General features: G+C 44.8%; 1 protein-coding gene across 1 annotated transcript; it reads right to left on the reverse strand.

The window, feature by feature from the left end:
- Window positions 1–8,628: 8,628 nt before the first annotated feature.
- Window positions 8,629–27,358, reverse strand: KIAA1407 (KIAA1407 ortholog). Its single transcript, XM_009701940.1, has 16 exons — window positions 27,326–27,358; window positions 26,348–26,489; window positions 23,904–24,035; window positions 23,197–23,372; window positions 22,469–22,689; window positions 21,516–21,672; window positions 19,402–19,592; window positions 18,386–18,635; window positions 16,587–17,056; window positions 15,975–16,069; window positions 14,940–15,022; window positions 13,520–13,621; window positions 12,207–12,350; window positions 10,847–10,999; window positions 10,328–10,482; window positions 8,629–8,833 (listed from the first exon to the last, which is right to left on the reverse strand). Exons 2-16 carry the CDS (start codon window positions 26,385–26,387, stop codon window positions 8,629–8,631), a joined length of 2,574 nt encoding a protein of 857 aa, XP_009700242.1. The 5' UTR covers window positions 26,388–26,489; window positions 27,326–27,358.
- Window positions 27,359–27,455: the final 97 nt, after the last annotated feature.

The raw sequence follows: 27,455 nt of genomic DNA on the forward strand, positions 1-27,455 counted from the left end.
GCACAGGGTTTTAAGAACTTGGGGTTTCATTGGGTGTGAACCCTGGCATCAAGAGGAACCCACTGCTGGACTTCAGAGCATTCACTGGTTCCTGCAAAGGTTAAGGAATCCCTGGCTTGTACCTACATGTGACATTTCAGAGATGTCAGGAGGGTGAACTTTTAATACAGATAACAGATGGACCATTGCAGAAGCCAGGCTCTTTAGCTACGAGAGACTGTCTAGGCAGTCACTGAGCAGCTCCCTCCTCTCTGGTGCTTTTTTTCCCCCCCCTTATCTTCTGTTCAATCTAGCTGTATACTTGCTTGTATTAAGTGCCTTTGTTAGCAACATTCCTGTAGGGCTTTGTAAGATCCCTTCACCTCTTGACCCCTAAAGTTGTTATTGCATCCCTGTCTGTCCAGCTGGGTGAGAAGACACTGTCATCTTTGGTCTCATCATTCTTTCTGCACGCTGGGTCTGTGTTGATTTGAAGGCTTGGCCCATCTCCCTCAAAGTGTTTCTTCTCTGGTTATGGATTGTGACATGAGACAGCAGGTAGATATACCAACTAAGGAGGAGATGTTTTGAAGCAACATGTACAGTGGCCTCTGAGGGGAAAAGGAGTGCTGTCTGGTGTTACTGTAGCTTTATGAAAACTACCTTTCTCCCTCCCTCTATGGCAGAAGGGAGTCTGTGGGAGAGTAGACAATTTGACTAACAGCATTTTTGGTAGGTAGCATCTTGGTCAGTTGTGTTGCTAATGATATAGTGATCCTGTCTCCTCTCAACCCAGTCGCTGCCTGACTGTAGATCTGTTTTCTTAAGCCAGGAAGCCAAGGAGCAGTTCAGCCCCTGTGTATGTGGGGAGAGGAAGAAGATGTGTTGGAACTGTCTGTTTTTGGGGCAGATGACCTGCACTGGCAGGTGAATGAATGTGTTAAATGTGCTCTGCAAGAACGCCACTTGTTCCTTACCAGCCTGCAACTGTATTGTTGCCCAGGCTTGAGCTTCAGCTGAAATGACAAGGTTTTGGTGGTGATGGCTTCTGGTTGTTGTGGGTGGGTTTGGGTTTTTTTGTTGCTTTTTGTTTTAAATCTTTTCTGTATGTTGTTAGCCCTGCAGTAATATGAAAGGTCTGGCTAGAAAAGCCTGGGACCATGGCATGAGAGTAATGGGTTGGGGCTAAGATGCAGAAGCAGAAGGAAGAGCCTTGTCCTAGCTACTGATGTTTTTAGATGCATGTGCAGCATGCACAGATCATACCTACCCCTGACTCCACTTGTGTGACAGGCAGCTGGGGGATGCAAATTCCCTGTGTGCTGCTGTGCATTATCTCTGAAGAACAGATGGATGGTGCGTGGTGCTAAAAGGTAGCAGGGTTGGGGCTGTCCCTTGAGATCCCTGTCTTATTTGATGTGTGTGCTCCTGATTACTTGTCCCAGTTGAAGGTGAAGACCATGCCCCTCCTTGCACTGTTTGGTTTCCTCAAGTGGCGCTTTGTATAACCAGCAGGTAATTGAGGAGCAGCTACACTTGGAATGTAGCTGTGCAGAAAGAGTTACTGACTTACTGAGTGTCCGTTATTCCCTCTTAGTCCTTTTCATCCAGTGAGCAATCCTTTAGAAGGAGGTAAAGGGGACACCTCCCTTGCTTCCTGCCTCTAATGGAACACACTAAGAGGTTTCTGACCACTTCCCTGGCCCTAATGTGAAGAAAAAGGCACCTAGCTGGACTGTGCTGTTCCTCTATGACCTTCTGACCATTGGGACCTTGGAGCCTGACCCAAGGAACTTAAATTCACACAAAGACCTTGCCTCCACATGAGTTGTCTGTAAATGTTTCTATGGCACATGCGCATTTTGCAGTGCCTGCTGAGATGAACTGGAGCTCAACAACACTGGAGATAAGGATGCAGTGGGCTAGCATGTTTGTGATCTTCTCGGATCTCATCCCGTCTGGCGCTTGGGAAGACTAAGGCAGAATGACCTCCTGGGCTAAACGAACCCCTGCAGTGGAGGTAGCCAGCCTTTCTGTCCCTGTGAGCTACGTGCGCAGAAATCAGTCATGTGCCCGTAAACTGAATGAGCTCTTGGGAGCCTTTACGGGTTTGAGACAAGTGGTTGCTCAGAGTCCTGCTACTCCTGGCTGGGAACAAGTAGAGCAGAGCAGATCGCAGATCATTTCCCTGGCAGTACCTGACCCTGTTGTGCTGACTTTCTCCCACAGGCAGAGAGAGCTTGGTTACTACTTTGCAGCCTGTCTGTCAGCGTGGCCTTGTCCCTTGTCTCTTAGTGAGCTCTGGCGTGGGAGATTCCATTTGAACTGCTTGGACTCTCTCAGTGGTGTTCTCCCACACAGAGTGGACAAAGGACCTTGGACTAATGTAACCGTTCCATACTGTGGTCAAGCCCACTCCAATACAGTAGGGATGAAGTGCTAAAGTAAATTTTATTTTTGCGCTCACTCCAGGGGGAACTGGAACCATTCAGGATGCTAAAAGGATTGCAAGGCTCTTTTTTTTTAGGAGAAGAATGCAGTGCTGATTCCACAGCGAATGGGAAGTTCACTGGCTGTAATCTGCTCACTCCAGAGGGAACTGGAACCATTCAGGATACTAAAAGGATTGCAAGGCTCTTTTTTTTTTAGGAGAAGAATGCAGTGCTGATTCCACAGCGAATGGGAAGTTCACTGGCTGTAATCTGCATAGCAGTGGTGACTTTTTCTTTTAAGGACATGGCTCTTGTTTATACTTTCCTGCCTTCTTCCTGAGTGGATTTACCTTGTGAATGCTTTGGGAGATGGGAAGCACAAAGTAACAGGATATCTAAAAGGGCGGAAGAGTTGTGAGCTTCAGATGCATACTTTGGAGGTCTCCTTTTAATAGCCCTGAGAATTAGTGAGAAGCTCTTGAAGGGTAATGCTCCCTTTTGCACTTACAGCAAGGGCAGACTTTTGTGATCTCCTGTGCACTAAAGGACAACTTCTTTTCTGAGTATTTTCTTGCTGAGTTTGCTGTTGGCCACGCTGGTAGAAAAATGTTAAGACCTAGGCATAAAGAGTCAGTCCTTGAGATCACTGTGTTCGTAGTTGCCTAGATCCTTGCTGCTTGGGTGTTGAAGCAGTGGGAGCAGGTTGCATTTGACCGGTGACTTGTGGGTCGTGTGTGTGGCCCTGAGGCAAGGACCAGTGTCTCGCCTGTAGAGCTGTATACACATACCTGGCAGTGCACAAAACAGTACCCTGCTGGCCCTTGAAAAGTTTCCCTGTGTAAGAAGACAGAACCCAGAACTGGTCAGAAGCAGGGAAGGATTTTGGTAATGGCCTTGATGTTTCTCCGCCCAGACTTGGAAATTAGTTTATCCTGCTTTAACCATGACCTTTTAAGAGGCATTTGTTGTTTCACAAGTAGTGTGGACTTGGGCAGACTAGGGTAACTCTTAAGTGGCTAGGGTTCTGATGTTGCTGCTGTTGTAGTGTTAAACCCCTCATATCCAAATGCCAGCACCCTACTGTTTGGTGACTGTACTAAGAACTGTGTACCATTAGATACACCCTATAAATGGTGGCTTGACACTCTCTAACTGTGTCTTCTTACATCATGCTTTTTTGTAGGCAAGTCACAGGTCCCCACGTGACTCTTTCTCCACTTAACTTGTCCTCAAATGACAAAAGTCACTGGTGAGCCTGAGCTGGCGCTGCTTGTGACTTCTAATCACATTTCAGCCTTCATGCTATGATGGTGCTTTTTTTTTCTTCAAAGTAGGTTGCTTTCAAGTGTCTTAATGAAACCATTTGCTGTAAAATTTCTTCTGAAGATAAAATGGATACTGCCTCACTGCCTAATGTCTTAATAATGTGTTTAGTTTTTTCTTTCTATATGAATGAATATTGCCTCATTAGGGCAGAAAGCGTGTGTGATTATGGATGTGTTTTCCACTATTGCTTTCAGCGAAGAACTCTACAGCTTCCTAGGATTTTCTTCCACTGTCATGATGTTTGTACAGCGAAAATCTTTCTGCAGACAGGTGAGGTTCTTTTTGAAATGTGGGAATTCAGCCTCCCAAGATCTTGTCTTTATGGAACTCCTCTAATGATAATATGAAGAATGATGGGCTCTGGAAAAACTGTCTGCCTTGGAGAGTGGGGTGTTCTGTTTTGTTTTTTCACCCTAAGCTTTAGGAAGAAACTTTGTGAAACATATTTGTGAGCTTTGTTGAAAGGACTGGTGTGTGTGTGTCCGTTTTGCATCATATTCAGTGTTTCCAAATAGATGCAATTATGAATCAAAATAAATTGTTAGAAATGATCTGTGGATTGGCCTGTTGATTTATGCCAACACACTCAGCCAGGTCAAATGACCAAAAGCTGCCATCATCTCATGGCTATTTAGATGTGAGCTGGCCTTGGGAATAAGGGAGCAACAGGCTAAGGAGAAGCTAGGAAACAAGTGTTCTTTCAGTTCTGCAAAAGTTGACCTTTGGGTTTGTTGGTGTTGGGATGAAACAGAGACCTGCTGGCAGTTCTCACCACCCTGGAAACTAGAGAGATTCCCTCGCAGTGAGAATTTGAACTGGGATCTTGCATCCCATGAGCAATCCATTATCGGTATCTGATCAGGTTCCTAGCCTTTTTGTCCAGTGTCTTGTTTTCCCTCTTACACCCACCCACACAATACATCCAGAAACCCAAAAAGGAACAGTCTCTTACTTTAAACCCTCTTCTGGGATGTGTTTGAAAATGACATGGATATTATCTGTGCAGATAGTGGGAAGAGATGTAGCCTTTGATTCTGTTGGTATCTGGGGACATCTGCTGAAAGGCAAGATGACTTTTAATGAGTAGAATCACAGGTGCCTTTGGTTGTTCCCAGAGCTGTGCTTTGATTTGCCTGGGGGGTACTTCTGTCTGCTGTTCAGCTCTTTCTTTGAAGATTTCTTTGCACTTGCTGGCAACAAGGACCTTGCACTAGCAGTTAAACAGGTTTGTAGTTAGGTGAGAGTGGTGTGCACAGAAGGCTGTCAGATTTACAACACGCCAGCAGCCACCAGCTTCATTAACTGCAGTGCTGATGACGGGGACACGAGACTACTGTCTCTCCCCAGCTTTTATTTTTTTCCCCTTGTGGCTTGCCTCGTTGCGCCCACACAACAGGAGCATGTCTGGAGTGGCAGCTCATGTGCTGGGGAAGGCCACGGTGTGCTACTGCAGCTGGTGTCCATAATGCACGACAGGTCTGCAAAGATGTGTGCTGTGGATCAGACTGCAGTGGTTCATGGACCCTTCCCAGGCTAACTGCTGTCCACAGCTACAGTCTTTTTCCTCTGCTTTCCCTAAGCAAACTTGTTTAATACTTCAGGCACTGTTTCAAATCCAGTTTGAGCTGGGCCTGGGAGACTTTGAAGAGACCAGTGTACAGATGTACCGAGAAGAAGGTATTTCTGTGGTCAGGGCTTTTGGGAAAGCAGGTAAGAACTCTGGAGGGCAGGTGTCAGCAGGGAATGGGGTTGGGGAGAATCACAGAAGGGGAGTTTGCAATCACTTCAGGGTTCTGCGTTTGCTGTTGTACCAAAGTGAAAATCCTCCTGCCTTCCCTGCGCGGGAGAAGGAAAGTGGCTGTGCAGCCACCTCCCTCTTTTGCCAAGAAAAGCAAGGAGCTGACAGGCAGGGGTGTGCTGCCTGAGCTGTGAGAGTGTGGGCTGATGACCAGCATTAAGACATTGACATCTGCGTCTAACCAAGTGCTGGAGCAGGAGGGATGCTCTGGCACAGCTGCAGGCTGAAGCTGTTTCCTCAGTCTAACAAGCTCTCTTGTGTGTCACCCTCCTGCTGGGAAATGTTTACTGGAGCTTTAATTCGCAAAATACTTAACATCATGACAGGGATTTTAAGGGTGTCCTGTGCAGTCTCTCAACACTGTCATTGCTTTTGCCAAGGAGGTACGAGTTATTTCAGCCAGGTGTGGATTGAATGGGGAAGTCGAGGGTCTTCTCATCTTCCCGTTGATTCAGACCACATTCAGTATGAACAGCAACCCTATCCCTCAGCTGGATCCAGCTGAGGCTTCAGCTCCGTGCAAGCATTGAATTAGCAGTAGGCAAGGGCAAAGGGGTATCAAAGCACAGCTCCTCCTGGATCATCTTTTGGCTTCTTGCTGCTGGAACTGTCTGGCCAAAGACTATCTTACCAGGAGAATCTTTTTTCAGAGCTACTAAGAATAGAAGAAAACCCTAGAATGTGAGAGTATTGGAGACAAAGGCCAGTTTCAAAAGTAAGTGTTGACTGTACCTCACGTTCTTTGAGGGGAGTTATGTTCCACATAAGCAGCAGCGTTTTCGTAGATGATGAGTGGGAGCTGTGGGCCTCAAGGACAAAATGTACAAGTGTGGCATTGCTGGGGAAAGAATCTGCAGTTCAGTAAACTGGATGCACCCCTGAGTAGCCAGTGGTTTGGGGCACACTTTTAGCTATGAGAGATGTAGATTCAACAGCTGCTGAGCCAGGTGGGCTCGTCCACTCTACTGCTCCATACTCCTCCTCCTCCCCTTACAGCTGCAGTGTGTCCTGTGTCTGGCTGGCTGTAATGCCACCTTCTCTCTAGCTGAGAAAGGATGTGTCCTCGCCTTTCATCCTCTGGGTCACTCTCCTCCTTATGCCATGAATCCAGATGGAGAGTAGGCTGGAGACGTTCCCTACTGTGTTCATTGCCAAGCCCCAGCAAGGAGGAAGTCAGCTTATGAAAAGGCCACCAGTAACGTGGGAGCGTAAGGGCTGGTTTGGAGGTGTTCCAGGACCTCGTTGGGCACTACATGGGAGAGGCTTCCAAGGGGAGAGAGCGTACTAAGAGAAAGCAGATTGCTGCTGCTGTGCTGCCAAAGGTTGCTGCAGTTAGCACCAAGTGTGGCTGCTGGCTGCACAGGGGCATTAGTTTGGTAGCTCAGGCCCCAGCTCTGCTCCTCCCTGCGTCTTTGGCTCAGTCCTCCGCAAGAGATGCTACCCTTCTGCAGTGCCCGTTCTTCCCCATAAGACAAGTTACTCAGCCCTCTCTCAGCTTGTCGCTTCCTCTCACAATCTGCCTTTTAATGCAGCCAGATGGTCTGTACTCGCCCACACTCAACGCAGGCACCTTCAGCTCCCCGCGCTTGGATAATGTGCTCGTCTGACCTGCTGGTGGTCAGGTCTGTAATCAGCCTTTGCGAGATGGTAAACGTTTATGTGTTGCACAGGATGGCTGTGGGAGGTAACCTGGGAGTGAGGGTTGTTTCAGACCTGCACCGAGAGTCTGCACGACAGCCTGGCTTGCGTGGGCAGAGAAACTCTGACCACATCCCTGTGAGCTCTCCACATGGATGAATTCCTGATGCTAAAGCTCTGGAGCCTGCTGCTGCACTTGGGTGCCTGACCTGCCCTGTACCACTTCATCCGCAGTGCTTAGTGCTGCTCTAGCTCCCTGACCCTGGACTTCTGTCAGTGCCATTCAGTTGGCTTCTCACACACTTTGCACTGACAACTCAGTTGTGTTCATTTCAGATTTGAATTTATTGGAAATTTTCAGTGTATATACAATACATATATAAAAATTATCTGATACAATGGATAATGGTAAACTGTCTTCTTCCTGGCATTACCCAACTTCTCCCTGTACTGCCAAATGCTTTTGGAGAGAACTTTGCCTATCTTGTTGTGAGGGGGAAGTGATTCCAGATTCCTGCCTTATGCTGTTGCTAAGACAAGACATAATGTATCTTAACAGCATTACCCTATCTACACTATGCTGCAGGTTAAGGTTAAACAGTGATAAGAAACTTTCATTTTAATCATGTCAGCTTTAGCTTACATAAAAATAAAGTCTGCCTTTTTCTTGGATTTTTAGGTTGGTTTTTTTTTTTGAAGTGCTAGATCAAGTAAAAAGGCCCAGACAGACTTGCACAATACATCCTTAAATACTATAGTTAAACAGCTTGGAAAAATCTTTAAATGACAAGAAGACAGAAGCTTATAAACATGGAATCACTGCTTGCCACCAAAATCAAAGCACTGTGCTTGTGAGCTGGCCAATGCTGCGAACTAGGCACTCCCTTGAAAAAGAATCCAGGTTTTAGATTGTCCATATGCGATGCTGTGATCTGGATCATTAGCAAATATGACTTGCATAAATAGCTCTTCCCTCTCCTCCTCCCATCCAAACTTTCCTGGCTCAGTTAGCTAGCAACTATTCCCTGGGTGGCCAAGTTTGCAGCAGTGGTCAGTGGTCAGCTGACAGTCAGGTCTGTTCGCTCTCTGATCAAGCTGTCACCCTACAGAGTACTGGCAACAGAAAAGCACCAGGTTACTGCTTAAGGAAAAATAGGTGCGGTTCAGTTCTGTGCTTCGTGTGATGGAGGAGGATTCATGTCAGTGCTGCAGCTCTGCATGTGGAAATGGTCTTGGCCTGAAAGGCTTTGGTTACCTAGGCCTCACTGCCAGCAGCCAAGACACCCCTGGGGAGACTTCACACAAGGAGGACCTTGTGGGAAATAACCCCTGAAGTGCAAAGTGAAACCATCAGGTAAGTTTCCGTATATGCTTAGTTTATGACAGCAGTGACCCCAGGGAGCTTCCTCAGGCTGCAAGACCCTTCGCACTGGACAGGACTTCCCTTTGGATCAGTCAGTAGGAAGGTAGCACTGAACAGAACCAGTTTTTTTGTCCCCTTTCCCATTCTCCTTTGACTCTCTTCTGTTGTGTTTGGAAGTTGGGGAGAATTTCAGCTACTGTCCTGCGTAGCTGGTTTCTCCTTTCCTCTCTCTCTCTTTCCATTTTCATCAGTAATGGGTACTGCTTCCATGCCTTGAATGCATTCAGCATGAGTCTCCTTAAAGAAATTGGGGACACAAAGAACAAAGTGACAACATGCAGATGTGTGCATAACATAGATGTCATCTTTTGATTACCTGTTATTTGAGGGAAGAACTCTCCTAAAATAGCTGTGGGATTTATGTTCTGCTGCTAGTCAGGGCTGTGACATGTTAAACATCTATGTGCAGACCTCTCCATTAATATGTCAGTCATGCCAGGGAAAAATAACACATTGCCCTTCTCTATTCCTCTCCTCCAAGAATTTTGCTCCCCCCTCTCACAGGATTCATTAGCTGGTGTTTGCTTAGGACTCTGAAGATTAAAGATGTTTCTTGAAAAATAAGCAGGGTCTCTGAAAGCAGTTTCTTCAGGAAAAACACAGGCTCATTTGGTCCAAACCAACCACTTGGGAGCGCAGGCAGCTGGGCTCCAATTCTTGCCTAATTTTAATCACCCCACCAAAGGTGCCTTGCCTGGGTTCCCATATGGGCAATAGGGAGCAACAGTCCCGTCTAAAGAAAGGTTTGAACTGCCTTTTGTTTGTCAGTGGGGGAAGAGGTAATGAGGAACGACAGATGATTATGCTCCTAATATGAGGTCATACGTAGAATGAATCCAGTCTCTTCCTGGCTCTGAATTTTCCCTGGTTCCTCCAGTTTGCTGGCTTGTTGGATTAAATTGTGTACTGTTCTGATCTTACTGACACAGCAAGCTAGAAACAGGTCTGCTCTACCACGTAAGAGGTGAATTAAATTAAATTCTTCCTCCAAAGTGCTGCAGATGCTGTTTGGGCTATGCACAGGCGCAGCCTATTCATGACTGCATGCAGTTGAAATGTTTTCATGGTGAGGTAGGTGAACGTGTTTCTGTTTTCTGCTGAACATTGATAATAGTTTTTTTCTTCCTGTTAAAATGCACAGCTAATGCAGTTATGGGACAATGAGTGAACTGGGTGCATCCCACTCCAGTTATGATTGGTAGAACTGTCTGCTGCAGTTCTTACTGCCAAGTCAGGCTGACGATGGCATAAATGGAAAGATTCCTTAAGTAGGGGTTTCTAGTTGATCAGCTTTGGATTTGTGAACTAAATCATCTGCTGTGGACAAAACAATACAGTGTAATCCTGCATAATCATTTGGCTTGCTATAATTGTACTTAAAGATTGTCCTAAGGCAGCTTTTAGAAGAAGTTGCATGGCCAGATCTGCTAATCAGCTTAGAAAGTTTCAGCTACTTAATCTGCTTTTGCTGTATTCTCTTTCAGCAGATTTAAAAGTCCTGTGAAGGGTACCACTAAACTTCCTTTTCCAGGCTGCATGGAAAATTCTTACCATAAACCTCTGCTGATATTGTCTGTGCATATCACAGAAGCAAAATACCAGCAGTAAGAACCTGTTTCACATGTTCTTGAGGAGCAGATAATTCACCTCTATCTAAAAGAGTCTATAAAATAATCTCTAAGGTATATTAAACCTAAATAAAAGGAACCGCTAGCAAGGCAGTGCACTTACTTGTTACTGTGTTCAGTAGCAATCTTCAGCTTATCCCATAAGGTACGTTTTTCCTCCATGATCACATCAAACCATGCCCAGAAGTACTTCCTCATGAGGCAGGCTGCATGGAGGGTACTCGCTCTCTCCTCCAGATTGGAGAGGTAATCCTTGTACTAGGGAAGGAGGACAGAAAAAGAGGTGAGAATGGATTCTTTCTTCCAACCCCCAGCCTAATAAGCAGAAACAGAGCAGTGCTGAGACTGTGGCAGTGAAGGGTAATGGGGACAGGAGTGGGGGAAAATCAGCAGGGAGCAGGGTGAGAGAGGGCAAAGGTGGAGGAACAGTATGTAGGAGAGCATCCTGGGTGGAGGAGAATGATGAAAGAAGGTCTCTAAAGAGGGGAATGATGTTGGTGGAATGGAGACAGTGTAACTCAGCAAAAGCTGGGCTGCAGGTCTGTGAACTGGCACTGTGGTGAGAGGAAAGTGCAGCAGCTAGCTCGCTTGGTATCGTTTCTCCACTGTGGTGCAGGCAAACCTTTAGCCAGTTCTGGAAGCCCCGTCTCAGCAACATATGGCAATAGACGTCCTCAGCCTGAGACATCTTCTCCATAAGGCTGCTCTGGGTGTCCTGGAGCCAAGCCCTCAGGCATTTCCTCTGCAGTTCCAAGCTGTGGTGCCTTTGTGCCAACTGAGTAAAGACAGCAGAGATGGCAGCTAGTTACTTGGACTAGCAACTACATAAACATAAAGCTACAGAAAACTGGGTATGCTAGAAAGTCACCTCAGCTTTTTGGGGCCCCCAAAATGCAGATGTCTGACATCTGGAATAACTTACAGCATAGGCTCCCACAAAGAGGGGTCAGCATCAGGAACAAGACTAGTCTCTCTATCAGGGCACTGCTGTGTCACTTCTAGAGAATATCCTTTTGAATTAGATGCTCAGTTTAAGCTATTGTGAATGGAGCAGAGGCATGGCCTGTAACAGTTTAGCCCAGCCTTGTCCATAACACTGACCAGCAGGGTGGACTTAAGGAGCAGCTGCTATCCCTCTACTTCTTACCAGCTGGAGGCCTATGGGTATTTGGTTGAGTACTGTAAGTACTGCAGTTCCAGTGACTTAAATGGAAGCTTGCCAACTTAGCCCTGGGCTCTGGCTAAATCTTCAGGATACAGTTGAGCGTTATTAGTCCATCCCTGATAAGACATGCAAATTCAGTCATGTACGGAAATGTTTCATTACCAATATTTGTGTCAAGGTTTCAGAAGCTACCACTTGCTATTCTGCACTGAAGATAACAGCTGGGCTAGAACAGATTGGTGGATTATCACCTGTGGTGTCCTACCTCTAGCAGTGGCCAACACTGCACCAGCAGCAACTCCAGAGAGAGGGAAAGCCCTAGTGATGGGCTGTGGTTAACTACTGTAACTACAGTGGCTTGGCGGTGTCTTACTGATTAGCTTTGCTGTGGAGCAAGAGAACTGACAGGCTCATGTCATATAACTTCAATTTTTTTTTTTTTTTGGCTGCATCATACTAAACTAACTCCCACTGTGTATTGGCATCAAATCATGCGGCAGTTTGCACTGCAGACAAGTGGAGGCTAACAAAAGATGACTTCTCATTAGACTGAAACTCGTTCCTTTGTCCTTTTCATTCCTGTTTAATCAGCTATAAATGAGGATGCAACCCTTGTGGGTTCTTGATGACCTTTCATGATAATTGTCAGATGAGCTGATTTAAAGAACTAATATAGGGCAGGGTGTGCAGGGAGAATTTTTGCTTTTTCCATCTCCACCTGGCTTAAGAGCCTATTAAGGTTTCTGCTAAGTGCTGCATCTGTTCTTTTTCCCTTCTTCCCATGGCACCAGCCTTTTCCTTTATCCTCAGCACTTACCACCAGGTTTTCCTTGGCTTGCTCCCTCAGCCTTGTCCATGGCACCATTCCCAGCTTTCTGAGCAGGACCTTCTCATAGTGATCTCTGGCCTTTTTCTGGAGCTGCTGCATTTTCTCCAGCCGCCTCTGCTTCTCCATCTCTTTCTACAATACAAAGAGCAGTAGTTTTAATTCGCTCTGGATGAAAGGATGCTAAGCAATGACGATAGATTGTCATATTGGAGCTAGAGGTCATGACCTGACAGGAAATAGGGATCTGCATCATCTTTAGCAGTACAGACCAGACATGACCCCCATGTACTAGAACCTGTGGTAGAAAGCAGCCCAAACTGTCTTGAAAATTCTCATGGAAGATGATAGTTATTTCTGGAAACTTCCTTGGGCCATGTATCAGCACTTGGCCTTCCTTCAGCACTGCAGTTTGGTGTTATTGTGGCAGACATAGAATCTGTGGCTACCAGCAGTGCTGACGTAGCAGGAACCTCCTTTTGATGGGCCTTCATCAGTGTGGGAAGGAGTGCTTTGGTGAGCTCGAGGAGGGCAGCTTTCTATGTTTATAAAACTAGACTGAAAACATGTCCAAAAATGATTCTGAGTTTATGCATGGACCCTACCACTTAATCTAATCTAAATAGTCAAAGGAAGATGTGGGTGTTACATAACAGTACAATATTACTTTTGACTGAGACTCAGGCATGAAGGTCAAACATCCTAAAACACTCAATCCAAGTAGAACAGTAGTTGTAGGTCAAATTCCTGTAGGATTTCAAATGTGCTATTTGGGTTATTAGGACAGCTCACTTCCCAGTAACAATAATGAAGTGAGACTATTCCTAGGCTGGCTCCAAGGAGAGGATGCTTCTGTTCTTCAGGTGGAAAGTTGCCATTGATGTATCTGTCAAACTTCTTTACTTTTAAATTGTGTTTGTGACTGGTATCATTGTGTATGCTAGAGGGGCATACAAGTGGAAGGAGCAGTCTGAAAGTAGGCTGAACATGGTACCACTGTGGGGGCCTATGTGGCTATACCTCAGCAGTGAACAGCCACCAGCTGGGACCTCTAGTCCTGCTGATGAGGCAGAGACAGCAATACTTCATAGTGCGATCAGTCCACAACCCTTCCCCTAATGTTGCCAAAAAGGGGGAAGGTGCTGAGTCTATATAGCAGGTGCTGTGCTGTGGAACTCTGCTCTACTAATGAAGACCTTCCATTCATGTTACTCTGGCTGCTGACTGAGTGCTAGTAGGTAAGGGCTCTTCTTCTTCCCTATCCTTGCTAAAGCCGGGGGGAAACCGGTGGGGTGTTTGGTCACCAGCTTCTGCTGCCTTCTCTCCTCCCGTTGTTTTTTCCGCCGAGCTTCCTTTTCCTCAGCCTCCTTCCTCTCCTTTGCTTCCTCTTCAGCCTTCAGCTGAGCCTTGAAATGGAGAAAATGGGAGGAAGGTAAAATTTAATTTGGTGCATGTGACCTTTTCAGAGAACACAGACCTCTGAGCTTTCCCAGTATTCCTCTGGTATTGACCAGCACCTGAAACTTCATAAGGAAGCAGACTTTATCACGTACTAGACATGATCTGTGCTGGACAATGAACTGTAGAAGAGGGGAAGGAGGGACTGTTCTTTCTACTACCTATATATCTCTCTCTATATCTATCTATCTTTGCCCTAAGTGACAGTATTTGCCCAATTTTCCCCTAAAGAGTTTAAACCATACACAAAGTTATCTATCAATAACCTGATCACTGAAATCAGTTCTGAATCCCCCGGGCTCTGCTCTGAAGCTTTACTTCTACATGCAAAGCAGCATTACAGGTACCCAAACATTTCTTTCCCCAGACACTGAAGATCAACGAAGTTGTTTTCAGTAATAAAGCTTTTGCTCTTGATACATGCATCAAAGGCCTAAAAACCCACACTAACCATAATTCATAATTACTATCACTGTATTTCCTGATCTCTGCAATTGTGGCAACTGCGGCTGAGGAAACCTAACCTGATGCTTGTCTGTCCACTCTATGGTTAAAGCATTCTCTAAGGCTCATTTCAGCCTCCTGCGTATCTGCGTATCTCTTGCTTGGAGAAGGAAGAAACACTGGTTGTTTTAGGACCCCAGTTCTGAGCTTTCTAATCCTAATGCAACTTACTGTCAATGTTTTCAGTAACAGCTTAATGCCCTGAAGCTAAGAAGGCTCCTCTGTTGGATGTGTATCACAGAATTGGTGTATTAACTATGCAAATATTGTCAGTATCCTCTCTCTTCAGCAGAGATTTGCTAGAAAGATGCAGGATTTTTGCTAGGTGAGACTGCACGTCCTCAAGCTGCACATGACCAGACAGAAAAGGCAGGGGAGGGGAAACCCACCATTGCCAGCTCCAACAAGGGGATCTCTGCATGCACTTCCATCCTTCCCATCCTCGGCAAGGGCAAGTTACAGTCACAGGGTAGATGTGAAAAAGTGTTGGGGGAGTGGTAAGGGAGGCTGCTTCTAGAATTGCAACTGCATCAACATGAAGTGTCTGCCTGCAATATGGCAGGGCTAGTGCCGTTACCATATGCAAATGCAGCAATAACTACTTCTTTTGAAGTGTGCCATACATCTGCTTTCTCACAAGCTATAAAACTCCTGTTTTGGATAAAGGGCCTTTTCTTGGTCCTTGACTCTGGAGCTAAAACAACATTTCTTGTAACTGGAACGGTATGAAAGAGATTTTACTTCATTTTCTACTTCCCTTACCAATTTTTCTTCTTCTCTTTGTTGTTTGGCTTCTTCTAGTTTCCTCCTCTGTTCTGCCCGCTGAGTTGCTCTCTCCTCCATAGCTACAGAAACAGGACATAAGGTTTAGTGGAAATGAGCTATAGGATAATGGCAGAAATTTGGTGAACAAGGATGACCACTTCACTCTACTGCCAGGCGCCTGTTGACCTGGCAATGCCAGCACAAAGGGACTTGCTTTCTGCTGCCTCTTACAGCTGGCAGTGTCATGAACAAGGAACCCATAAACATTTATGAGATGACTCAGGACTATACTGATTAGATTTACTCCACCCTCCTTGGTTGACAGTCAGAGCCATGAGGCTCAGTTTTGAAAGGAGCTGTGTTCAGAAGTTTTAACCCTGTCTTCCCTGACTGAGTGCTGAGGCTCAGGGCACCTGATTTAGCAGCAATTACTGTGAGGTCTCCAGTAAGCTCCAGTTGCTTATTTATGAGCGACTTCATGATGGAAAGCATCCCTGCCACAGTGACACACTGGTACTTGGTCCCAGTAGTGCGTGTGGCCAGAGAAGGGGAGATATCTCACAGAAAGCAGGGATCCAGAGCTCCTTCCCCAGCCTAGCTACTGTTGTCTCACAAAACCTTGGGTAGGCACTTAATTCCCTTTGAAATCTCAATACCTCTGTCAAAGTTAGATGAAAATGACTAGTCAGTTTTAAGTGTTACTTGGATGTACTATGAAGGGAATAAGACTGATGGCAAAAAAACCCTGTAGAGCTTCTCTCTGAGTCTTGTTGCACCGGAAACAATCACAAATGTTAGAAGTAATGTTAGTGTACTAAGCATGGAGTTGAAGGGCTTGCAGTGGCCCAGGTTTTACGTGGGCATGAAAACAGCTCAGGCTCCTACAGCGCTGGTCAGGCTGGGAAATAGAGTGCTGAGTTTTACTTGCATACTGTCATCAACCAGCAAGGCTGAAGCAAAGAGAGAGAGAAGTTTCTGGACAAGCTGTTGAGAAAAGTGGTCTGGAATAGTCTTTGCTATCTAGAAGAATACCTTTCAGTATGGGATGAGTTGAGGTCAGCTGCCTGCAGGGCCTCCTGTCTTGCATCACTGCCCTTGTGTTTTCTGGCTCATGGGAAGCAGGTGGACTGTGAAAAGAAAGAGTAAAGAAATTAGTCAATGAATGTGTCAAATGATGTCTCACACCTACCACTGATGGTTGAGAAACAGGCCTTGTAGTTTCTATTCTCCGTTGTGCTGCATTTTCATTCTGAATCCCTGATACACCTTTCTTCTGCTTGAAGCGGGATTAATGATGCATCCTTGCACAGGAGCTGAGTAGCCAGGGCTGCTGCATGTTCTGAAATACTGAGGATGACACTGTCTCTTTTCCTAACTAAATAAATCCCTGCTGCTACTATGTGTGACACTCTCTGGTGTTGCTGGTTCTCAGTGGATCCTGTATGGATCACATGGTGTCAAGCCACTCCAAAAAGGGAGAAGGAGGGAGAACTGTGGCCAGCCTGATATTGCCCTTGAGGCTAAGTCACAGGTGAGAGGAAGAGCAGATAGTGCTAGCATAACTGAAGTGTGCCTGGCAAATTCTGGCTTAACTTGAGCAGGAAAATGCTGACTAACTGAGCCTGCTTTATTGAGGGCATATACCTCAAATGGGTTGTTTTCTTGCATCTGGACTGGTTTTCCCTATTTGGTTTTTCCTCCTTGGTTTGTGAAGCAAAGTTGTTAAGTGGCTGGGTTGCAGCTGTGGCTTCTGCTGCCTCTTCTTTAGTTTTGTTCAGCCTCTGATTTTTCTGCAGTTCAAGGATCAGCTCTTGTTGTTTCTGAAGCTGCTGCCTCTGCTCCTCAATCACATGTTGCTGGAAGGCATGACGGTGCTTGAAACAGCTACCATAAGCAGGAGGTGTCTTTGGACCATGTGCCTGAAACTGCTGGGGGGGAGTGGCTATTTGCTTCCTGTACACAGCCTGGTCCTGGACACTTGGGGGTGCATGTTTTACGGTAATCTCCCAGGCTAATTTGACTTTTCTGTAGGAATGAAATGTGTAAACAGCACCCCAACAAGAGTGGTCTGTGGTCTGGTCAGGTTCTTTCTGCATGAGGCAAGTTTCAGTTGGCTAGGGGAAAAAAAAAAAAAAACAAATGAGGAAAATTTGGCATTACTTAAAACCCAAGCACTCTTCTGCCCTTCCTACGTAGTGTTTCTTTAATGCAAATCTAGTGAGATGCCTGAGAAGTAGGGTAATCTCAGCTATGCAATCTTTATCCAGTTCCTAGCCAGGGCAGAGGGGCCCCATCATGCACAAAATGGGAGGCTGTGGGAAAGAACTGTTAAGGAGCTGTGTGCCATTTCACTGGGAAGAAGAAAACATGATCAGGCAAGAGCTCTGGCAGGAATATCCTGACTATTTTGTAAGGGAGCAGGGCTCAGGACAGCTCATTTCTCAGGGGTTAAGCTCATCTCTCGGGGATTAGCACATTCCCTTTTGGACTGTGTTGTCCCCACTCAGTGTTCAGATGGATAATAAAGGAAAAAACAGTTGTTGAAGCGATCTACATGGCTGATCTACTGGACAGTCTCTTTTCAGATGGAAGAGAAGTCTACAAAGTGCTGCTTCCTCATGCCTCTTCTCCAGCTTTGATAAATATTACCGTGAAACTGGTGTACAGTGGGGAATGAGGCTGTGCCTCTTCTGACACATGGTCTTTTTCTGAAGAGGCATCAGATATCAGGTCTGCTCTCTGATTCCTAGGTCAAACCCCAGATTCAGTCCTATCCTTCCAGCACAAATTTTACCAGTGCATCAGAAGAAAAATAAGGGCCTACTAGGATGATATAAGCACCATAGGAAATCAAACTAAAAGCTTGACCTGTAATGTGTGTGTGACCTCTTGTGCTAGGATCAGGATACCGCTGTGGTACAGACGGAAAGGAAGGGCAGGCTCTGACCTGACAAATACCAATTTAAGGAAGCAACCTCTGATGCTCTTCCCCTACCTCCTTGTGATGCACGTTATCCTGAAACAGCTAGTGACAACTTTTTTCCCTCATGCCTAAAAGCCAGAGAGCTGCACTGGTATGACAAAAATCTCTTGTCATGCAGTCAAGCATTGTTCTTTTTAAGTCTAAGCAGGCATCAAAGATGTAACTTATCTCTCGGCAAAAGTGATCTGCGAGGGGGATGCTCATTGTGACTCACAGTACCTGAAGAATTGTTCTCTGGCAGCATTAGAGATTATTTTTAAAACTCATCCATTGTCCTTCATGTTTGCCTCTGATTTTTAAAGACTTCTCTCCTGAACACTTGCAGGCAGGTATTTCGGGGTCACCCTGGTAAAGATGCCTTCCTCTGGGACAACGTTCTTTTTATTTTTGATTGCACAAAAGAAGTACTTTGTAAGAGTACTGAGATGCCAATAGACAAAACTACATGGGAAGGATTTACCTTGTCTTGCTGCAAATCTTGATGATGGTTTACTTCTGCTGTCCCAGGCTTGTTAACCTCCAGTAGCCTGTCCAGACCACCCTTCCCCCATGACACTTCCTCCAGCAGCTGTACCTTCTTTCTCTTTGTCTCCTCCCTCTTAATCTGCAGCTCTTGCTTTTCTGTCTCTGTTTGGCTCCAGTGCCACCATGCCAGAAAGGAGCAGCGCAAAAGTCGTCGCTGGTTATGCTCCACAGACAGCTGTGTTTTCCTGAATGAGAAAGCACTTGTGTTATGATAGGAGTGAGGCTTCTGCCCAGGCCTGCCTGAAACAATTGCATCAAGTACAGCAGTCGAGGCCCCGTAACTTCCCAAGTCTTTCTGTCGCTTAACTCTGAAGGCCCTCCAAAGCTGTACAGAGTTTCTCCAAGGAGGAGTGGGAGGGCAGAAAGGATGCCTGTCCTTTTGAAGTAAGTTTTCCTAGTTCACATTTTGCAATTTCCTGTGTTATCCTTGGGCTGTAGGATAGGTGCAAAAGAGGTATCCTGTTCCCTTGCCAGCTGCATAGAGGGAAGCAGCAGTGCCTCAACACACAGCCTGCCAGACACCTGCAAGAGCAAAATTTTCTCTGGCTGATAGGGAATTCATCCAACAGCCTCCTTAATGAAAGGCACTAGCCAAAATGATCTCTGCTATACTACTGCTGAAATAGGAAACAACTATATTAATCAGGAATAAATATGGCACCTCATATTCTCTGGGCTCCAGAGCAAGCCAGGGTGAGATTTCCAGGAAATATACCTACAGAGAGAGTGAGATGCAGGCTTGTTGGAAAGTGCTAAAGCTCTTGTTTATCTCTGTCCTCCTTTTCTGTGCCACAATGCCTCTGGCAGATGGCACACAATGTAGCAATTTTCTCAAAAAGCTACTGTTTTCCTTCTGCTGGCTAACTGGCAAACCCCTTTTACAGTCCCTGATCACTACACTGCCTGAGTACTGCTGCAGTAGAAGGAATTCCCGCAGTGTAGGGTCACTACCTGTTTTGATCTCGGAGCTGAACTTCCAATTGCTGTGTCTCCTGCTGTACTTTCTGGGCCCAAGTATAGTTTCTCCAAGCTTGCAGGGCCTTCTGTTGGCATTTCCAGTCAGCAAGGGCTCTGGCTTTTCCCATTTTAATTCTGTGTTCCAGAATGACTTTCATCCAAGCAGAGAAATGTCGTTGCATGCACTGCATGGGAGAGTTTCAGAAAACCAATGAGCAAGATACAGCTCGTCATACAAATGATGATCCTCTCCTTCCTTCCCCTTAGCTGACTTTCTTTTTGAGATTCTTTTTAGAATCCCCACTTTCAACAATTACCTTGAGGGTAAAAAAAAAAAAAACAACCACAGAGCATGTGCAGGTCTTCTGTAAAAAGCAGAAAGGGACTAGAAAGATAACATCATGGAGCTCTATGCTTTTGAGTGAAATACACTTAGTTCACCAAGTGTAAAAGAATAAAATGGGTGAGGAACACAGAATTTCTAGAGACAGGAAAGAGTTAAAAGTCTAGAAAATGTCTAAGATGCTACAGGTGAGAACACTTCTGTGGAGAACAGATCACAAATATCTCCATGGACCACTTGTTTTTGTTGGTTTTTTTCTTTTTTCTTTTTTTTAACTGAGATGGAAATCAAGACACTTCCTAGCATGAATTTTTGACATGACCTAAGCTAACTTGTGTTCCAGTGGGAAGCCAAACCTTTTGCCTGTTGTGTAATTAGACTCGCTGCCTCTGGGAGCAATTTACATTGTACAGAACAGCAATTTGCTATCTAATCTACCCCATAATTCTAGCCTTGTCACTGCAGACCTGTTCATTTTGATCCCCTAAGTGGGTCAACTCACAGGATTCAGCTGTTCCTCTTTTGTCATAATGCCTTGTTTTAATTGCATTCCTCTCACTCACTGAAATCTCCAAATGGAGACTTACAAAAAGGACAAAATGTCAATGCATTAGCTATTTCTTTCCACTTTAGAAAAATAATCAAAGTGTCACTATTGCTTAGCTCAGCTAAGCCATGGCTTCTCACATTATGCCAGCCCTAAATTGTTCTGTGGTTCCATTCAGGCTTATCTTCATAGCTTAGATTGTGCTGGAGAGAGATTGTGTACTGCTAAACAGTAGCCAAGCTCAAATCCAGCAGATGGGCAGATGAAGTGAGGCATGGGGAGAATCGCCATAAAAACTAGGGGATTCTTCTATTAAAAAAATTTCTACATGTAGATAAGTAGACATTAACGATGATGCCTGCTCTATTAATTAAAAACATTACGTGATGGATGGCATTCATACCTGCATTCAGGGAAATTTATTCCCTTTGGTGAGACTGCCCATATAAAATTATTCAGTACAGAAAGATTGCTCTTCAATTGCAAGTATTTGATACAACTAGGTGTTTAACCCAGAGCTGGCCATGGTATCAGAATAATGAGGGTAAAAGAAATAGGGTCCCACTAGGAATTATTAAAGTCTGCACGTTTGCCTCAAAAGAGCTGTTGCAATACCACAGAATATCCTACTGCACCCAGTGGGTGTGGATGCTTGAGGAACCTGTTACTATGGATGTGCTGGCATACTTCAGCTCTTGGAGACCCAGCTCAAAACTCATCCCAAGCCTCAGCACTTCTGTCCTCTTTCCTCTCTGCTCCTGCAGCAGGGTCTGCAAGGCAATCTTTAAAATATCTTCCTATATACACAATAAGGGCTTCTCAGCCCCTTTTGTGCCACTTCCCCCCCGCCCCTTTACTTCCTTCCTCAAGGGAAAACAAACCTTGCTCTGCTGCCTCCTCTGTACATCTGCCTTTTTCTCAACTGCAGAAGCCTTTATGTTTGCAACTGTCCTGAAAGCTACATCTTTTCCACAATTCTAAGTGAAACCTCCCACTGAGTACACTTGAGGTGCATACACACCAGGGATGGAGGCTCAGGATTTCTTGCTCCTAGTCCTACAAGACACATTTTGCCCTACTCTTTTACTTTCCTGGTATCAGGAGGAGGGCTTGGAAAAAGTAAAAAATTCTGATAACCAGGATGTTTTACTTCAGTTTTGCAAATGGTAGCTGAGGGCAGTTAGCTCAGAGTCTCAGATAAAGAAAGGTGATGCTCACTCTCTGCTTATTGGTGTGAATCCTGCGCAGCAGCTCCTGAGCCTTTCTCTGTTTCTCCTCTCCTTGCTCCTCTTTCTTCAGGACCAGGAGTGGTGATGCAGCAATAGATACCTCCTGCATTGACAGCTTCTGACTTTTTGCTTGTCTCTTCCCCTCCCTGGAAAGTGAACAGACAGATCTAATACAATGAGGAAAGTACTGTAGCACAGATTTCACTCTCTTTTTGGCCAAACCTAAGAGAATCACCTCTACAGCTTTGGTAAATAATTGCTGATTATTTAACTTAGCCTTCTTAGAAAACAGCCTCTGTCATGGTTTGGGGTCCCAGAGATTAAACAGTCTGGAGCATTTCCAAAATACAGCAGGCAGAAGAAAATAATACGATTTCAGTAAAGCATCTGCATGAGGAGATTTAGGATCTCAGGACTGCCTAAGTAAATAAATGTCATCCCTACAAGTCACATCTCTGTGACAATCCAAGCTCAGCAGAAGCAAAAATTATGTCTCTGCAGAATTCTCAGCCAAGAATGCTCTTTATTTTCTGATAGTGGAGGAAGTATTATAAGTGCTAGACTTTCAACACAGACTGTTCTTTTTTTTTTCCTTGTGTACTGGCTTTCATGCTGCATTAGATGCTAACAAGGCTGGATGTGGCCACAGAGTTGATGGAGAGAATGCACGGTGGTGCAAACACACTCCTACTTTGTGATTCAGTGTACATAACTGGTAATGGCTGAGGGGAGGCTCACAGTATCTTTAGCCCATCTTCCCACTAATGATAAACTCTGCCACTGACGTTGGTAACAAAGGAATAAAAAGCTTTGGGAGAGTTTGGAGATGGAGAAATATCAGATGTTTCCTTTGGGACCACCACTCCTCTTACATTTAGCAAAAGGAGCTTGTAAGAGAAGCATTCTTCATATGGTTCTTTCCCTGACCCCCATCCCTCTTACGTTCTCCTTGCTTCTGCTATGGTGTGCCTCTTCTCAGCCGTTTCCTTTCGCAGCTTCACCATTTCTCTCTCCCTCTCCTCCTCCTCCTTCTTAGCCTTCAGGGCCTTCCTTCTCTCCTCCTGTGCTTGGAGCTTGGCCTCAGACAGAGCTGATTTCTTCAGGGCCTTTTCTTGTCTCTGAAGCTCTAATGCCTTCTGACGCCTCATTCGGTTTTCTTTCACCTAGGAAGGAGGAAATCAGCAAAAGTCAAAACAGATGCCAAAGGCTGAAGAATTTGAGGCTCATCGTACACTGACAGGGTGGGTCACAATCCACCTTTCACATGAAGCAAGCAGCCCTATCCATAGCTAGCACTGACTGGACTTGTTCTGCTCTCAGATCAGCAAAAAACTCCATTCAAGAGTGTGAGGTTAAACCAGTATTACTTGATGGGAGCAAACTCAGAACTGACTGCTATGGCTGCTGTTCCTGTCAGCCTTTGGAAAGGGGGAAAACCCGAACAGATGTAGTGAAAGTTGACTGTGCAAGCTACTGTGAATGACTAATGTGCATGCAGAAATGCAGTAATGTTTCAGATAAACTGTGGAAGAGTATCCTCAGGTATTTGCCTCCTAGTCAGAGATTATTGCAGGTTGGGAGAGAATTCTGGGGAAGTATCACTAAGCATTTACGCTAATCCTATAATCTTCCATCTCATTCCTTTCAACTGTGCTGCCTTGCCTGCTCACCTGCTTGTGTCTGAGCTCCATGATTATTCGTGGATCTGCAAGTTTTTGTTTTTCCCTGATGTTTTCAAGTCTAAGGTTTTCCACTATCCTACAGTTCACAGCTTCACTCTGCAGAAGATGCTGTAGGTATTCTTGGACGGAACTTTCCATTTCATGTTCCAGATAACTGCACAAGTCTGAAATGAGGAATTCAGATTATCTCAGGCTAGTCTGAAATGAATAAACCCCTCTGTCTCAGATCACAGAGCCTAAAGTAATTAAAGGGATCACTTTCCCAGACTGCGAATGCATTTCTGATGAAAGCAGACACACTGGCTGCACTCCATTTATCCCAAAAGTCTTAGTCTCCCCTTGAACATGCTAGAGCAGTAACATTTCATCCAGTTTTTACTGCCTTGACTCTGAGCATCTCAAACAGCTGTATAAATCTGATAGGCCTCACAAATACCCATACACAAAAGAAATAAAATTTCTCTTTTGTGAAGGGAGACATTGGGTGTTTATGAGATGCATTTGTGCAGCCCTACAGCAAGCTGCTGTAAGAGCTAGGGGAGAAAAATCATCACTTCTAATCTTGTTTCTACTGAACCCACTATCTTGGCCTCAAAGCAACTTTCACCTCCCAGTCTGACAAGCCATGAGGCCTGGCTCCCTTCCCCAGCACATCCTTAAAAGGGAAGCCAGGAACTGCTTTGTTATGCTCTCACCATCAAACCGCTCATGCGTCAGAGTGGCTGCAGAAGGCTTTTCCAGGAGGACAGAGTCAACTTCCTCTTCTCCATCGCTCCTCAGCTCCAGTTGCAGTTTGGAGTTCATCCAGTTACTGAGCAGCTCTTGGGCTATCATGAGGAAAGAGACTGGTGACTTCACTTGCTTTAAAAAATATATGGGTAAGTGTAAACTAGCGAAACTCTGTCTCTGGGATAGTTATATCGCATGCTGGGAAGGCTGTCTAAAATGACTGAAAGCTAATCTGCAACTGAAAATGGAATAAGGCTAATAGTTCCGTTCTCATCTTTTTGATCTATAAAAGAACAGGAAGAGAAGATGGCAAACTTTTTCCCTGTCACATATGTCACAAATGAATTCTCCTCCACCTCATTTTTCCTACATGATTCTGTGGACATTTAGATCACTCATGTGATTATTATAGCATTTATCAAAGAGATGGAATTCACGTGAGGTAATTCATACTCAGATAACTTTCATATGTTTTACTACTGCATTTGCAGACACTTAGGGTTGTCATATGTTAAATACAAAAAGAACCACTGTTCGGACAAATGTTTGCTTCATGTGTACAGGTTAACCTTTGCAAGTACCACAGCTCCGGGAACAACTGGTGAGTCTAGATTACAAATCTGTCAGGTGGCAAGCTTCACCAGGGACTACCTGTACTCAGAATTAAGACTGCAACTACAGGAATGCACCCGTGATGGATTTGGTACTCCTCAGTGAGCTCAAATGCCTAATGAACAACTGGGTATAAAGTCCTTCTATGGATTTTATTTGCATCCCCACTCTTCTGTGGAAAAATGCAAAAATTCCTTTTTCAGAATTCCTGCTCAAAAGCAAGGACGGGTAACGTGGCTGCTGCCTCAACAAACCATCTGGCCTTACTGCATGGGTGGCCAAGCTGTTCCTGAAGCAGAATGCAGGGCTGTAAACTGCAAGGCATCGGGAGCAGCCCTGCAAGAAGCTGAGCTATCCTCAGCCATCCGTGCAGTGAGGATGGGCAAAAAGCAGGGATTTCAGCAGCCACTGTACTGCAAGTCATCCCCTGTAAAGGCGCACAGCTGATAAACAGGAGGAAGAAGCTGCTCCAAATCTCTAGTTCTAACATAAAATGAAGATGCTCCCATCGAGTCCTGGTATTTCTAAGGCAATAAAGCCTTTTTAAAACTTCCTTAAAAAGGGGTGGGTTTTTTTGAAGAAAACATAAATCTAATGTTTATTGTCCTTCAAATCACTTTTGTTCTCTTTCATAATCTCTCAGGCCAGCTCAGGAAAAAGGAAATATATCTGATAACAGAAGAGAAAAAAACAGCTTATCGCTTGGTGAAGGGTTACTTTTTTGACTGGGAAATATGAGCTTCTCATAACTGGAGTAAAAGAGTTCTGGCACTTCTCTTATCAATACCTTTCTTTGCAAAGTAGACTATGTGTAGTTAATACAATTAAGTATTCTAATAATGGATTAGATAAACGGCTTTCAGTTGAGATAGGAAGAATCCTGAGGGATGGGTAGCTATAAAAAGGAAAACCTTAGCAGAAAATGGCAAACAAAAATAACAAAGAAACATGAGGAAAGCAAGCAACTTTTCCACCAATTGCAAAGACAGCTCCTTTTGAGCCACTATGCTGTATAATGCACTCAGACTGTGCATTGTAAGCAGATAGGTTTATTCCATACTATTAGTTGAACCCTTGATGATTACAAGTGAAAAAGCTGACTTCCTGTATTGAAGTAGATGCTCGAGAGATGTCTTCATTCCATTCTGTAAGGCTCACTTTTAAGTCTCAAAAGAATGGTTAATTCAGGTTTTAAAATCCTGTCTCCTATCAGCTTTTTACACTGCAGATGTACTTTTAGCACTGCTGGGAGATAATTTCCCTCTCTTTCTTTTTTTTTTTCAAATGTACCGCGGTTTTATTTTCAAATTTCAGTAAGCACTTGTGGCTGTAAGCATTACAAAGGGCATATTTAGTTAGCTAATTAGTGAGGAAAAATTCATATGGGAATCAAAGCAAAACCACACAATTATTCATAGATGTGAAAGTTACACAGAGCAATTCCATTTTCACATCTGGCCTGCTATCAAAAATATGGTAATTTCATCCAGTTTCCTATAGCCCACTAACTTGTATTTGACCATACAGTGTGTCTTCAAGAGCAGTATTCATCCTTATCTTGACCTGAAATCTCCAGGAGACAGAGTTTATCCTTCTCTTAGGTATGCTAATTAAAATCTACCTTGAACTCCAGCAACTGATTCTTCTTATGCCCTTCTCCATTAGATGAAAGACATCTTACTATGAACTGTTTCTTATAGTCTCAAGCTTTGCAAGAGCCTGTTCAGACCAGAACCACAACACTAGATCAAGAACACTTCATTTTAGGCAGTTTTTGACAAGCACTGTTTCAGCTCACCTTCCTCACAGGCTGCATCATGATCTTGCAGCTTTTCCATGGTTTCCAAACTTGTCACATGACTACAAGGCCTCTGTGGATACCTTGACTTTTGAAGGGAGAAAGCTTCAGAGATGGCATACTCAGAGGCTTGGTCCACTGTCTTTAATTTAAAGAAAGGAAAACATTTCTAAGGATTGCTTGATATTAATTTTTAAACTTCCTATATCCAGGTTTCTCCTCCAGAGAGACCAAACACCAGTAGGAATGCAACACAAGACAGCATGGCTGTTATAAGAAATAGATTTCTTTTGAAACCTATTTCTCTGACTGCTCAGTTGACTGGAGAAATTTTACTCAGCAATCATTAAGTAATAAGCATTCATTTTGGCAATTAGTGCCAATCATAGTGATTGGGGAATGCAAACATCCAGCCCCTTAGGGCTGGCTGGAGACTTGCTGAGCTAGTCCCCAGCAACCACCAGCTATGAAATTTGGTATCCACATTTTGTCACGTCAGGCTGGCCACTGTGTAAATAGTCTGAGTGATTTTCTGTCCTGTATTCATCTCTCCGAGGTCCTGACGTCTCACTGTGTTTTCACATGTGACACCCGTACCCCAGACAGCCCGCATTTCTGCGGAAATTCTTCCCTTTGTGCTAGGGCAGCCAGAACAAGCTGCTGCCAGAGGCCTAGGAGGCTGCATGAGGAGGCAGATGCACACTCCTACCTGCCATAAGAAGCAGGCTGAGGGCGGGAGCACGGGGGCGCAGAAGGGAAGCAAAGCCAAAGGGAATTTCACCCTGGAATTCATTTTCCTTGATCTCAGGTAGTTGTAAATGCAGGAGATGGTGCTTTGGGGTAAATCTCCTGTATTACTTGCCCAAACATACAACCTGCAGTAGTGCTCAACAGCCAGTTTTGTGTGCGACCCTTGAGTTTTAGGCATAGCAACAGGGTACCTTACTCTTGAGAGAGTTACTGTGCAAGTTACTTCACCTTGACCCAGTATTCCAAGTTATCAGAGTCAAACCTTGGCTAGAAATCAGATAAAAAAAATAACGTTGCAACCACCTTTTTCTGAACCAGAGCTTAACGCTGTCCAGTGCAACGCCACTCGCTGGAGTGC

This window comes from Cariama cristata, unplaced genomic scaffold, assembly GCF_000690535.1.
Source record: "Cariama cristata isolate BGI_N322 unplaced genomic scaffold, ASM69053v1 scaffold5636, whole genome shotgun sequence".
In the NCBI taxonomy this organism is placed as follows: domain Eukaryota; kingdom Metazoa; phylum Chordata; class Aves; order Cariamiformes; family Cariamidae; genus Cariama; species Cariama cristata.